Genomic DNA, 15,339 nt, shown 5'->3' with positions numbered 1-15,339 from the left:
TAGCAACGATAAGAAAGGAAGATGATTTTCCAGGGGTGATGGCGGGAGGTATGGCGCATAAACTCTTGCTTTACGCAGATTATATTTTATTATTTGTCTCCGACCCCAGTAGATCTATGCCTTGCCTCCACAGAATTATTAATTCCTTTTCTAAGTTTTCAGGATATAGAGTCAATTGGTCTAAATCCAAAGCTTTGGCTCTGACAGCATACTGCCCAGAAACGGCTTTCCACCCGGGTGCTTTCCAGTGGCCCAAACAGGGCATTAAGTATTTGGGTATTTTATTTCCAACAAATTTGTCTGATTTAGTTAGAGTTAATTCTGACCCCTTAATAAAACGGGTTTCTCTCCATGTAGATGTCCCCCTCTCTTATTTCAAGCAATTTGATAGCATAGCAAAGTCCTTCATTTGGAATGGTAAGCGTCCCAAATTACATTTCAATAAGTTACATAGGCCGATTGACAAAGGTGGGCTAGGCCTACCCAAGATTTTATTTTATTATTATGCATTCGGTCTCAGACATTTGGCTCATTGGTCGCTTCCACCTGAGAGAGCCCCTCCCTGGTTCTGTATAGAACAGGAAGTTCTTGCCCCTATTTCGCCACTGCAGAGCCTTTCTATCAAATTAATCGGAGAAGCTAAATTACATCCCGTTAACTCGCATTTGAACTCGGTATGCACAAAAGTGTCCAGACTGTTTAATTCTGAAATTTTTTTAAATGTTGCCTCGAGCATATGGCTGAACCCCAAATTATGCATCAACAAGTCCCCTTTTTGCTGGTCAGAGTGGATTGGGAGGGCGGTTACTACACTTGGTGACCTATATGAGAATGGAGTGTTGAGATCCTTTCAAAATTTGGTTCAACTTTTTAGGATTACTAGATCTCAGTTCTATAAGTATTTACAGCTGCGCCACCTGCTCTGTACTGTTTTTGGGAGTGGTTTACACCCTCCTAAAGTGGCAGATACTCTGGGAGTGGTGATTACTGCTTTTGGAAAAGGTCATGAGGCATCAGTGTATTACTCCCTTCTAATTCAGAGTCTGGGGGACGGAACTTCAACTTCTCTTAAGAGATTATGGGAGAAAGATCTAAATTTGGTATTGGAGGAGGGAGAGTGGGCTTGGATTCTAAAAAACGTCAAATCTGCATCTAGAGACGCAAGGGTTTGCCTCATGCAATTTAAGATTTTACATAGAGTCTATTGGACCCCTCTAGATTGCATAGGCTTGGTCTTAAAGACACACCCACCTGCTGGCGATGTCAGTCAGAAGATGGAGACACAACCCATGTCTTTTGGGGATGTGTTAAGATGCAAGAATTTTGGATGAGGATTCAGAGTTTTATGTGCAAGGTTTTGGACTCTCAAATTTTATTTTGCCCCAGACTCTGTATCTTAGGAGATGGGGCAGTCATTAATTTGGAGAATAAGCACATGAAAAACTGGGTCCTAACTAGTATTATGATCACCAGACAGATCACGTTGAGGAGTTGGAAGTTGGCTGGAGCACCCCCATTTCAGGAGTGGTGTTCAGCACTTGAGGAGGGGGTAAGACTGGGGAGTCTAGACATGTTTGTGAAGAAGTGGGGCAGGTATTTGTGTTTTTTGGAGGGCTCTCGTGGAGGGACAGTGGAGAGAGAGGTGTAGGGGTTTTATGTGAGTGATTGTTTTATTTATTTATTTTGCATTTATTTATTTATTTTTGTTGTGTGTCTATGTTTGTGTGACCATTGGGGTGTTGTTGGGGGTCGGGCGGGGGGGGGGGGGGGGTGCTGGGGTAGTGGAGGTTGGATATTGATTCTGTATATGTGTGTTCTGCTATTTATATTTAATGGTTGAATCAATAAAAAAAAAAAAATAAAAAAAAAGATTTTTGCACTAATAGCAAAGGTCTTACCAGAAAAAAAGAAATTATCCAATGTGAATTTTCTTGATAAAAAAATATTTCTTCTGCTCCAAACTTCTCTGTCTGCTCGTATAAATGTTACACATCATAAGAAAGTGTTTCACCGCTGTTCAAATGCACTTTGGATCGCATCATTTATACGGATAAATATTTTCCATCTGAAAGGACTAAATATTAAATGAAACAAATGACAATAAAATGCAAAGTAATCTCTTCAGTAATCAAAATACTTTTTGAATGTAACTATTCTAATTACAAATTATTTAAATTGTAAATGTAGTGGTATTTTAAATACGTAATCCTGTTACATGTATTCCGTTACTCCACAACCCTGGATATAGTGATCGCTGGAGAAGCGGAGCAGACGTATGAAGACACAGGTATGTGAGTCTGTATTCCAGGTTGAGACCAGACACTGAATGAATGGAGAGCGAGGTTTAAATAGATGAGCTGATTGACGTGGTGATTGAAGGCAGGTGTGGGTGATCAGTATTCAGGGGAGTGAGAGGGTTGAGTGAAAGTGGCAGGTGGGTCAGATGGATCCGTGACAACTAGATCTATGCCTTGCCTCCACAGAATTATTAATTATTTTTCTAAGTTCTCAGGTTACAGAGTTAATTGGTCTAAATCCGAAGCTTTGGCTCTGACAGCGTACTGCCCGTTAACGGCTTTCCAGCTGGGCGACTTCCAGTGGCCCAAACAGGTCATTAAGTATTTGGGTGTTTTATTCCCAGCAAATTTGAGTTAATTTTGACCCTTTAATAAAAAGTTTTTCGAGCAATATTGACAGGTGGGCTTCACTACATTTATCTATGATTGGGAAGGTTAATGTTATTAAAATGAATTGTATTCCAAAATTCAACTACCTACTACAGTCTCTCCCCTTTGAAGATCCCCTCTTTTACTTTAAACGATTTGATTGTATAGCTAAATCCTTTATCTGGAATGGTAAACATCCTTGGATGCATTTTAATAAGTTACACAGGCCAATGGACAAAGGTGGGTTAGGTCTCCCCAAAATTTTGTTTTACTATTATGCTTTTGGTCTCAGACATTTGGCGCATTGGTCACTTCCACCTGAGAGAGCTCCTCCCTGGCTCTTTATTGAACAGGAGATCTTTGCCCCTATCTTGCCATTGCAAAATCTTTCTACCAAGCTGCCCAGTGAAGTAAAGACACATCCCGTTATCTCACACATGCAGTTAGTGTGGACAAAAGTTTCCCGCGTGTTCAATTCGGACATTTACCTGAACGTTGCCGCAAGTATTTGGTTAAACCACAAATTGTGCACTAACAAGTTCCCTTTCTGCTGGACAGAATGGATTGAGAAGGGAGTTGCTACACTGGGTTACCTGTATGAAAATGGAGTGTTGAGATCCTTTGAAAATATTATACAGCGGTTTGGGATTCCCAGATCTCAATTCTTCAGGTAATTACAGCTGCGCCATCTCCTTTGTACCACCTTTGGGTGTAGTACGCAGCCCCCTAAAGAGGCAGACACTCTTGAGATGGTGCTTGCTGCTTTTGGAAAGGGTCACAAGGCTTCAGCATACTATTCCTGGCTAATTCAGAGTCTAGGGGATGGGGTTTTAACATCTCTTAAGAAGTTATGGGAGAGAGACTTGAATTTAGTACTGGAAGATGAAGAATGGGGTAGGATTTTTAAAAATGTCAATTCTATGTCTAGGGATGCAAGGGTACATCTCATTCAATTTAAGATTCTGCATCGTTTTTATTGGCCTTAAAGACCCACCTACTTGCTGGCAATGCCAATTGGAGGATGGGGACATAGCCCATGTTTTTTGGTTCTGTACTAAGATTCAAGAGTTTTGGTCGAGGGTTCAGAGTTATGTGTGTGAGATCTTGAGCACTCAGATTTTATTCTGCCCCAGACTTTGTATTCTGGGTGATGGGGCGGGTATTAACGTAGGGAACTGGGTCCTTACCAGCGTGATGATCGGCAGGAAGGTGATTCGTGGGGGATGAGTGGTGCACCGAGTTGGGCAGAGTGTATATATTGATAAAAGTTGATTCCATGTTTTCATGTGCTGTTTGTGTTATTTTGAGTAAGGAATCAATAAAAATAGTTAATGACAAAAAAAAAAAAAAAACACACACACAAAAAAATTAAGTATTCAACTTCACTACAATTATTTTTCACCACAATAAATCAGCATCATAGGCACAGCAGCTTGCATAATTTGCCGCCGGTGTCCTCTCTTCTCTAGCTTCTCAAGACTTTCTGCCCTTTTAATATACAAGAACTGTAATACTGTGATTTTCTGTTTATTTCATTTTATTCTGGAAAGGAGCTGTTCATTCAGGTACGAGGGAACCGTCTAAACACGTTTAACCACTAATCAAAGTTCACTTGTTTTTAAGGTTGGCAATGTTTTAACTGTGTCAAACATTAACACAATGTAGTTTGACATATATGTGGGGATATCTTGTTTACTTGCTACTGTATGTCTAAAAAAAAATTTTTAGATACCTTAGAAAGATGCAATGCCAGTGTTGGAAATTAACAGGGACTCAGGGCAAAAATGCCATGTTTTATTAATTATATCTGATATAGTTACAATTACGTACATTGCAATCTTCTTTTCACTGAACATTATTTTTTTTCCTGCCGTCCAGTTCCTCGCACCATTGTGTGCACAGACAAGCTGTCTGCTTCTATCAATCCGCATCAGTTTGGTATTGTACTCCTGTGTTAAATTCCGTAACCATTTGCCCCTCTTGTTCAAAATAAACTGTCCTAGCAGGTAACACTCTCGCTCACGGTGCTGTACTTCCCTGCCCTGTGCTGCTGTTTATCTGTCTGAAAAGCCTCACCCGCAACAGGCCAAAAGTGCGCAAGGGATGGATGTTTTATTAAGAAGGTATGAGAAATCACAGAACATAATGTAACCAAATGCTACAATTTACTTAATAATAATATATAAATATGTTAAATAACCATAATGTTAATTAAGACTTTATTATTACAACTGTAATACAATAAAACATATACAGAACAACTACTTTTAGTGTTTGAATCAATCATATCTCTGACTAAACACTGTGTGAAATGTTTATTTTTGCCTTATTTTATTCAGTTGGCATGTAGGAATTGATAACAGTTTGCTTAATAATCTCATTCCATATCTGGATAATTGCTGCAATATCAATGAGGATAAATTTCCTCCATATGATATTGCATTATATTAGTTTTGTACAGTATGTTAACTTAATAGCCAAAATACTTTGGACATACGTGAATGAAATTAAACCTTAAAATAGGAATGTGTTTCAGTCACAATGCACATTATGTAGTTTAGAGATGATTTAGAAACATTTAGAATGTTTTCTGATTAACACTTTTTATTGATTCACACAATTGACAAAAAAAAGCAAAACATATATTCACAGAATCAATATTTAGCCCCCATTATTCCCTTTCCCCCTCCCAATGCCAAACCCCACCCTGACCCTCAACAAATATCCCTGTGGTCACACTTGAATATACATACAAAAAAATAAAATAAAATAAAAAATAATAATATATATATATATAAATAATCACACACATTTAAAACTACACTTCTCTCTCCACTGCCCCTCCCGAGAGCCCTCCAAGAAGGCCAAATAGCTTCCCCATTTTTTATTAAATGAATCTAAGTTGCCTAGCCTTCTATATGACATTTCCTCGAATGCCGCCACCCTCCTCATCTCTGTGCACTGCTCTTGAAATTAGGGCGCTCCAGCTGACTTCCATCCCCTAAGAATAATCTGTCTGCCAATCATAACACTGGCTAGGACCCAATTTTTTATGTATTTATCCCCTATATTAGTGACCGCCCCATCGCCTAAAATACAGAGTCTGGGACAAAATTAAATTTGAGTGCCCAATACGTCACACATAAAAAAAATAAATTCTTGGATCTTAACACACCAAAAAACATGGGTTGTGTCCCCATCTTCTGATTGGCATCGCCAGCAGGTGGGTGTGTCTTTCAGACCAAGCCTATACAATCTAGTGGGGGTCCAATAGAATCGATGTAAAATCTTAAATTGCTTAAGTTGCACCCTTGCATCTCTAGATGTAGACTTGACGTTTTTTAGAATCCTAGCCCACACTCCCTCCTCCAATACCAAGTTTAGATCTAGAAACGCCTAATGTTATCAGAAGAGCGATGGCCCCGAATAAACCCCATCTGATCTATATGTAGAAGAGATGTTATAACTTTACTTAATCGGTTAGCAAAAATTTTTGACAGTATTTTAACATCTAGCTGTTGTATCTGTATTTCAGATATTGTTGTATCTGTATTTCAATCGGGTCAGTTCTCTGAGGCCATTAGATGACATTTGGTGCTTAAGCTCTGCCTTGGCACTTTTAATTTTCCCTTCTAATTCCATGAGTTCTTGCTCCAGCATTGCCAGCCTCATCCGTCCCAGAGCCTGCACTGTCAACTTCGGCCTTCCAGAGGAGGAGGAGGAGGAGGAGGAGGAGGAGAAAGGCTTCTGTTTCCAAGTCTCAGCCCATGTTCACAACCACAGAGGTCGTCTCCAAGTCTCTGCCCATTGCACACAACCATAGAGGTAATTTCCAAGTCTCTGCCCATGTACACGACCACAGAGGTCGTCTCCGAGTCTCTGCCCATGTACACGACCACGGAGGTCATTTCCAAGTCTCTGCCCATGTTCACAACCACGGAGGTCATCTCCGAGTCTCTGTCCATGTACACGGCCACGGAGGTCATTTCCAAGTCTCTGACCATGTACATGACCACAGAGGTCGTCTCCGAGTCTCTGCCCATGTACACGACCATGGAGGTCATTTCCAAATCTCTGCCCTTGTACACAACCACGGAGGTCGTTTCCGAGTCTCTGTCTACGCCCACAGCCACTGAGGTCGTACCCAAGTCTCTGTCTACGCCCACGACCACAGAGGTCGTTCCTCAGTCTCAGTCCATGCCCACGACCACAGAGGTCATTCCCGAGTCTCTGTCTACGCCCACAACCACAGAGGTCATTCCCGAGTCTCAGTCCAAGCCCACGACCACAGAGGTTGCTCCCGAGACTCTGTCCATGCCCACGACCACAGAGGTCGCTCCCAAGACTCTGCTCATTTTCACGACCACTGAGGTCATTTCCCAGTCATCCTGGACTCTTAGCCTCGAGCCTGCCACGGCTCTACCTTCTACGGCTTCGCCCCTCGAGCCTGCCACGGCTCCGCCTTTTACGGCTTCGCCCCTCAAGCCTCCCATGGCTCCACCTTCCACGGCTCCGCCCCTCGAGCCTCCCATGGCTCCGCCTTCCACGGATTCACCCTTCGAGCCTGCCACGGCTCCACCATCTATGACTTTGCCCCTCGAGCCTGCCACAGCACCGCCTTCTACGGCTTCACCCCTCGAGCCTCCCACAGCTCCGCCTGCCATGGCCTTGCCCCTCAAGCCTCCCATGGCTCCGCCTGCCATGGCTTCGCCCCCCGAGCCTACTACAGCTCCGCCTTCCACGGCTCTGCCCTCAGAGTCTTCTACAGCTCCAGTCTCTAGTCTGTGGCCGCCTCCCAGGCCTCCTGACCCTATCTCGACCCTGTGGCCACCTCCCAGGCCTCCTGACCCTATCTCGACCCTGTGGTCACCACCCAGGTCTCCTGATCCGGTTTCAGCCCTGTGGCTGCCAACCAGGCCTCCTGATCCGGTTTCAGCCCTGTGGCCGCCAACCAGGCCTCCTGATCCAGTCCCTACCCTGAGGTGGTCCTGACTGTCCACCTGATCTGCTCTGGTCTCCTTGCTGTCTGCCTGATATACTCTGGTCTCCTGGGTCTTCTGGCCATCCACCTGATCTGCTCTGGTCTTCTGAGTCTCCTGGCCGTCCGCCTGATCTGCTCTGGTCTTCTGGGTCTCCTGGCCATCCACCTGATATACTCTGTTCTCCTGGGTCTTCTGGCCATCCACCTGATCTGCTTTGGTCTTCTGGGTCTCCTGAACGTCCGCCCGATCTACTCTGGCCTCCTTGGTCTCCTGACCCTCCGCCTGATCTGCTCTGGTCTTCCTGGTCTCATGGCTGTCTGCCCGATCTGCTCTGGTCTCTCTGGTCTCCCGGCCTTCCACCTGTTCTGCTCTGGTATCCTTGGTCTCTGGCTCCTTCTAGGCTCTGCCTCCCTGACCAGCTTTCCTTGGGCTTCAGGAGCTGCCCATTAGAGGGGGGATTCTGTCATAATTCACTGTTGTTTGCCTTGTGTTTCTCCCCTGTCATCTGTTCCTCCAGGACTACATTTCCCATAATTCCCTGCCCTCATCTTTGCCAGCTGTCCTAGATTGTTTTCACCTGTCTTCCATTAAGTCATTATCCATTGTGTATATAATGCCCTGTTGTTTGCTTGTTCTTGGTCAATTGTTATGTGTTTTGACCTCCTGTGTATACCTGTTCCCATGGTGGATGTTTCCTTTGTTCCTGTGCTCTCGCATCATGGTTGTTTACTTTGTTCCTGTGTTTTCACCATTACTTTAACTTTGTTTATTTTATTAAAGAACTGTTTCGCCGCACCTAGATCCAGCTCTCGTGACTTCCTTCCAATACGTTACACAGAGAAAGGTGTGTTTCTTGAAGAAACACTATATCATATTTCTTATGCTTAAGAAGAGAAATAACCTTCCTTCTTTTTATGGTGTGCCCCAACCCATTCACATTCCACATGGAGAGAAACAATCCACTCATATTAACATTTGACATTTTGACATATAAGAAAAAATAGATTGTGTGTCAAAGACAAGATTATAAAGGCCACATTCCAACATTAGTGCAACAATCAAACCCCGAACATCCCCTAGGAAAAAAAAAACAAAAAACTGAAAAAAGAAAAACATGTGCATTAACTCCACGCACAACAGCGCCAGCTGGCGTCTATCCCTCCAAACTCAAACAGTCCATGCACGCCTACGAGAGCCCCCTTGCCGTCGAATTGCTCAAGTCCGATGCTTCTATACACATTTTGTGAGACAGAATTACACAGCAAAATACAATCTATAAAACAAACTCCAGCCAATTGGCAGAATAAACACAAAGTGCGTGTAGCTTCATCCATAAAACTGTCCTGAAGGTGTGTTGCTCTACAAAATAAACTCAAAAGTGAGCCGGTCCACTCGGCTGCAGTGTGAGTACCACAAGATGACTTACTTACTCCACTGACTTTATGAAGGACATCGCTTGCTGTGGGCATGTGAATGTTTACGGGCATCCTTAGTATCTTTCTCAATTTGGCCGGGAATATCAGTGCAAAAGCGACCTTCCATTTATGTAAACATTTCTTGCATTCCTTGAATCGATCACGTTTCTCTCGTCGAATTTGCAAAGTCTGGGAACAAGAAAATGCTGTGATTCTTCCAAGAAAGCCTTCCTTTAGTCCTCACGTAACACAAGATCTTTAACGGATGATCTCAGAAATTTGGCTAGAATTGATCAGGGCCTGTCTCTTTCCGCAGATTGCCGAGCCAGAACCCTGTGAACTTGCTCAATTTCCAGCTTATGGCCTGCTATGTCGAGCAGACTCAGAAAGAGCCCATCCAGGAAATCCACCATATCCTGTCCCTCCACTCCCTCTGGGACTCCCACGATATGGGCGTTATTCCGCCGGTTAAGGTTTTCCATGTCCTCCAACTCCCAGACACGTTCCAAATCCACCTTCCGCAGATCGCCGAGCCGGAACCCTGTGAACTTGCTTAATTTCCAGCTTATGGCCTGCTATGTCGAGCAGACTCAGAAAGAGCCCATCTAGGAATTCCACCATATCCTGTCCCTCCACTCCCTCTGGGACTCCCACGATACGGGCATTATTCCACCGGTTAAGGTTTTCCATGTCCTACAACAGACACTTTCCAAATCCACCTTTGTCGCTAGCGGATTAGCAGATAATTCCCTCTCAGATGACTCCAGATAATCGATCCGTTTCTCGACATCCCCCACTCTTGTGACCACATCAGTAGACTTCACCTCCATGGCAGTGATCGATCGACATATCACAGCAAGATCCTCCAAGTCAGCAATGACCTTTGTCAGCATTGCCGACATGTTCAGCATCTCTCGACACATTTCCCGCATCTCTCCAACCAAATCGACTCCCAGGCCCGCGGCCTGCTCAGGGGTGTCAGCTTGAACACATAAGTGTCTTTTAATGTCTCCAGAGCCTGAGGATTTTGAATTCTTTGACACATTGTCCTCCTAGAACATTTATAGAACAGAGTGTATCAAATCTCACCGGTTTATGTCATAAAAGGTATTAAAACTAGCAAAGTGTGCAGAGCTCGCTGTTCACATGTTTGATCCTTGCATGGCGTCACATGACTTCTGACATTTAGAATGTTACAAATGGCTATTTCTATTTAAATATATGTTGTATTCTTAAAAATGTCTGTTTGTCCAAGAATCCTCTTGCAGCAATGCAGGTCTTTAGCATTTAGAAGCTGCTAGTTTAGGACCTGTGAGGAGTCTGTTTCTCAAACTGTGATTTACTTGTCTTTTTGTTGTGCATCTGGCCATCCACTTCCCTCTCTATCCTGGTTAGAGATTCTTTTTTCAAAACAGTAATGCATGGAATAGCCTTCATCTCTCTAAAACAATAGACTTTAGGAGAAAATAGAATTTCAGGAGAAATGTGTTTCTTTTTGCCTGTTTTTAAAACCAAAATTTAAAACTAAAAAAGTGTAAAGCAACTTGTAAGAACTCAATGCCAAATGGAGAAAAACCCACTGTATTGTGATTTCCGCATGGTAGCACAACCATTTTCAATTCTAATAATAAGAAAATTTTCTTGAGTACCAAATTAGCACTTTAGAATGCTTTTTTAAGGAATAGGTGGCACAGTATATGTTTGCCATCACGGGTAAAGAAAAAATGGAATAAATATCACTTAAAACAATTATTTCAAACCGTAATAATAATTTGCAATTAATGATTTTTACAATATTTTTAATCAATTTAATGCATCCTTGGTGAAAGGAAGCATACATTTCTTTCAAGAACAAAAATGTCTTTGTGTTCTAAAAATGGAAGTGTATATACTATATATAATATAATTTTCATAAAGTAACTTGTAACATAGTTACTTGAGTAGTTTTTTGGCAAACTACTTATTTTCTCTTACTTGAGTCATAATATTTCTCAGTATTTCTACTTCAACTGAATTATTTCTTCACTTTTACTTAAAATATCAAATTTTCAGTTCAGTTTTAGTAATAAAAACATGGAACTCGACTCAAACATTGTGGACAATTTATTCAAATTACAAGGGGCATCTAAATACCTCAGCAGACCCAAGAAGTGACTGAATTGGCAATTTTCTTAAGGATAGTCACCACAATAATTATACATTTATAATAATTTTGTAGGCAACAGTATTGCACTAATTGTTCAACAGTTTCCTCATGAAAACTAGAAACAAATCTGTGATAAAATTTTGTGAGGAAACCTATTCAAGTTCTTTCACATACTTTTGCTATTTTTATGCTTCCAAGGACAAGAGTAATTCCTCAGCTAAGTTTGAGCTGAAGAAGGGCAAGGTTATTCCAAAAACTATGATGCATAGCACATCCATACCCTTTAACCCAGAGAGGTATTATTAAGAGCTGTAATTCTTGTCTTCCTGGTACCTTGCAGTGCAGATGGCAAATGTCATTGATCATCACAGCAGGAATATATAGGTCAGACTCATTCATTTCAAGAGAAGGAGCTCTAGGTCTTTGACAAGGAAACTCTTGCTCATAATCACTAGCAAATATATATGATCTTTTACACAAACTAAAGTAAAGCCAGCAGTGCTTGTTGTTCATTAGGTTCAACAATATTCAGAAAGACACCCTTGTTGAACTGAATTTAATTCTTCCAATTTCATAATCAATGCCAAGATCCATTAGAAACCTTAATAAGGTAAAACCTTAAAACCCTTAAGTATAAAATTTAATTGTCACAAAAAAGAGCACAAGCAGAAACAAAGAGAGAGTCATTAGTGAGTTCACATAGAGAAAAATGACTCAAAATTAAAAGCTTTCAGTGGTTCTGTATTGTGTTGATTCACAGTGTTGAGTCAGGACTGACCATTTCTATCTTGCTCTCAAATGTGAATGGCTAGATATTGTCATTCACAGTGACAATGTCAGGCTAATTTGATATGGACCGGATAGTCACAGTGAGACTAACAGGGCTGGGTGTTGTAGGAAGCCCCTGCTAATGAAGAAGAGGCTGGGCTTCATTGCTGTAAGAGGAAGATGATGCAATGGGTTTGCAGGGGATGATTGCATCATTTGCATGCATCTCAATGTCTGTAAAAGGGAGACAATTAATATTTTCCACCTGAAGACATACAAAAAGAGAAAACAAAATTTACACACTCATAACATAGTAACTATACATATAATACATACAAAACAAAATGCTCCAGCTCAGCCAAACTGAAGGACTACACATGTGCATATTTAATGAAATACATATATACAGTATACATTTCAGATCAAAACTTATATATATATATATATATATATATATATATATATATATATATATATATATATATATATATATATAATTTTTTTTTTTTTTTTTTTTTTTCAGAAATGAAATAAAATCTATATAATGTAATTGTGTTGGGCAATATTGTATTGTAATTGTGATATAAATGTAATATATTTTTCAAATTAAGAAAACAAAAGAAAGGCAAAGAAAAAAATTATCCTTAAAGGACAACCATGCAGTATACAAATACTGATGCCATTATTAATGCCCAGACCCAAATGTGTCCTCTGATTTGTTTCCTCAAAAATACTTTGGTGTGTATCAACCTCTAGTGGACAAAAATGTATATTGCACTTAATTACACAACTATTTACACAAAACATACTGAATGTATTTAAGTTAATCTCTGTTGTTATCTGGATCACTCACCACTGCCTTAAACATGAGGGATTCCTGCCGTGGACGACACACTGAGACAAAGATGAATACGAGGCTGGCAAAAATTACAACTGCACTGGGCAAAATAAAGATGAGGTGACTCACAGCTAAGGAGGAAAAGGTATATTTTACATGTGAGCTTGGATGTACTGTATACAGTAATACATAGAAAATGGCCTACTCAGTTTAGCTGGAAATGGGACTGGTGTAACATAGGACATTATAGGCTATTTTTAGATTCAGAATGAGCTAACTATCAGCTTTAGATCTCATTTGCAACCTGTGGAAAGTTAAACTTTCTTAAAAAGCTGAAAGTCAAAATGTTGTACTGTTGGGTAATTCAAACTTCTCCATTGCTGAGGCTGCATAATTCATGAATGAACAATCAAAGACCTAAAGACACAACAGCTGCTGCCACTGTTCTCTGGCACTGAACACCATATTGCTTTGCTCCAAATGATGTCAGATACTCTATCCAGATGCAAACAATGATTTTAAATGGTCAGGCTCACAGTGATTTTCAATGGTCAGGCACATTCACATGGCTCATCTTTCATTTCTAATACCATTTTCCCCCCTAATTTCAAAATGAAAATGTGTCCTATTGTGCCAACACATGAGGAACATCATACTCTATAAACAAGTTTTTCCACCCACAGTTTATATATATATATATATATATATATATATATATATATATATATATATATATATATATATGCATGCTTCACACTGCAACCCCCCCGCAATATACAGTGTGTGTGTGTGTGTGTGTATATATATATATATATATACACTGGCGGCCAAAAGTTTGGAATATTGTACAGATTTTGTTGTTTCGGAAAGCAATTGGTACTTTAATTCACCAAAGTGGCATTCAACTGATCACAAAGTATAGTCAGGACATTACTGATGTAAAAAAAAAAAAAACACCATCACTGTTTGAAAAAAGTCATTTTTGATCAAATCTAGACAGGCCCCATTTCCAGCAGCCATCACTCCAACACCTTATCTTTGAGTAATCATGCTAAATTGCTAATTTGGTACTAGAAAATCACTTGCCATTATATACAAACACAGTTGAAAGCTATTTGGTTCATTAAAAGAAGCTTAACATTGTCTTTGTATTTGTTTTTGAGTTGCCACAGTATGCAATAGACCGGCATGTCTTAAGGTCAATATTAGGTCAAAAATGGCAAAAAAGAAACAGCTTTCTCTAGAAACTTCAGTCAATCATTGTTTTGGGGAAGGCTATACAATGCTTGAAATTGACAAAAAACAGAAGATTTCATACAAAGGTGTACACTACAGTCTTCATAGAGAAAGGACAACTGGCTCTAACAAGGGCAGAAAGAGATGTGGAAGGCCCAGTTGTACAACTAAACAAGAGGATAAGTACATCAGAGTCTCTAGTTTGAGAAATAGATGCCTCACATGTCCTCAGCTGACAGCTTCATTGAATTCTACCCGCTCAACACCAGTTTCATGTACAACAGTAAAGAGAAGACTCAGGGGTGCAGGCCTTATGGGAAGAATTGCAAAGAAAAAGCCACTTTTGAAACAGAAAAACAAAAAGAAAAGGTTAGAGTGGACAAAGAAACACAGGCATTGGACAACAGATAATTGGAAAAGAGTGTTGTGGATCTTAACCCCATTGAGATTTTGTGGGATCAGCTAGCCTGTAAGGTGTGTGAAAAGTGCCCGACAAGACAGCCACATCTATGGCAAGTGCTACAGGAAGCGTGGGGTGAAATGTCACCTGAGTATCTGGACAAACTAACAGCTAGAATGCCAAGGATCTGCAAAGCTGTCATTGCTGCACGTGGATAATTTTTTTGATGAGAACTCTTTGAAGTAGTTTAAGAAGTTATGAATATTTTTTTCAAATTGTAATTGTCATTTTTCATGTTATTAATGTCCTGACTATACATTGTGATCAGTTGAATGCCACTTTGGTGAATAAAAGTACCAACTTCTTTCCATAAGAGCAAAATCTGTACATTATTCCAAACATTTGTCCACCAGTGTGTATATATAAACTCAGCAAAAAAAGAAACGTCCCTTTTTCAGGACACTGTATTTTAAAGATAATTTTGTAAAAATCCAAATAACTTTACAGATCTTTATTGTAAAGGGTTTAAGCAATGTTTTCCATGCTTGTTCAATGAACCATAAACAATTAATGAACATGCACCTGTGGTAGGCAATTAAGGTCGCAGTTATAAAAACTTAGGACACTAAAGAGACCTTTCTACTTTGAAAAACACCAAAAGAAAGATGCCCAGGGTCCCTGCTCATCTGCGTGAACGTGCCTTAGGCATGCTGCATGGAGGCATGAGGACTGCAGATGTGGCCAGGGCAATAAATTGCAATGTCCGTACTGTGAGACGCCTAAGACACCACTACAGGGAGACAGGAAGGACAGCTGATCGTCCTCGCAGTGGCAGATCACGTGTAACAACACCTGCACGGGATCGGTACATCCGAACATCACACCTGC

General features: G+C 40.7%; 1 protein-coding gene across 5 annotated transcripts in view; it reads right to left on the bottom strand.

Moving 5' to 3' along the window:
- Positions 1–11,126: 11,126 nt before the first annotated feature.
- Positions 11,127–15,339, bottom strand: part of LOC127423413 (transmembrane protein 130-like) — an 11,041-nt gene continuing 6,828 nt past the window's right edge. For 3 of the 5 annotated variants that reach the window (XM_051667677.1, XM_051667675.1, XM_051667676.1), the window contains 2 exons: positions 12,831–12,946; positions 11,128–12,211 (listed from right to left, as the gene is read on the bottom strand). In XM_051667677.1, coding sequence (XP_051523637.1) covers positions 12,074–12,211; positions 12,831–12,946 — 254 coding nt within the window. In that variant the 3' untranslated portion in view covers positions 11,128–12,073. Of the gene's footprint in view, positions 12,243–12,830; positions 12,947–15,339 lie in introns of all 5 variants that reach the window. The other 2 variants (XM_051667674.1, XM_051667672.1) reach the window with 2 other exon arrangements.

The sequence above is a fragment of the Myxocyprinus asiaticus genome, chromosome 32 (genome assembly GCF_019703515.2).
Source record: "Myxocyprinus asiaticus isolate MX2 ecotype Aquarium Trade chromosome 32, UBuf_Myxa_2, whole genome shotgun sequence".
NCBI classification, from domain to species: Eukaryota; Metazoa; Chordata; class Actinopteri; order Cypriniformes; family Catostomidae; genus Myxocyprinus; species Myxocyprinus asiaticus.
Note: the sequence above shows the minus strand (reverse complement) of the source record. Positions and strands in the feature narration are given on the sequence as shown.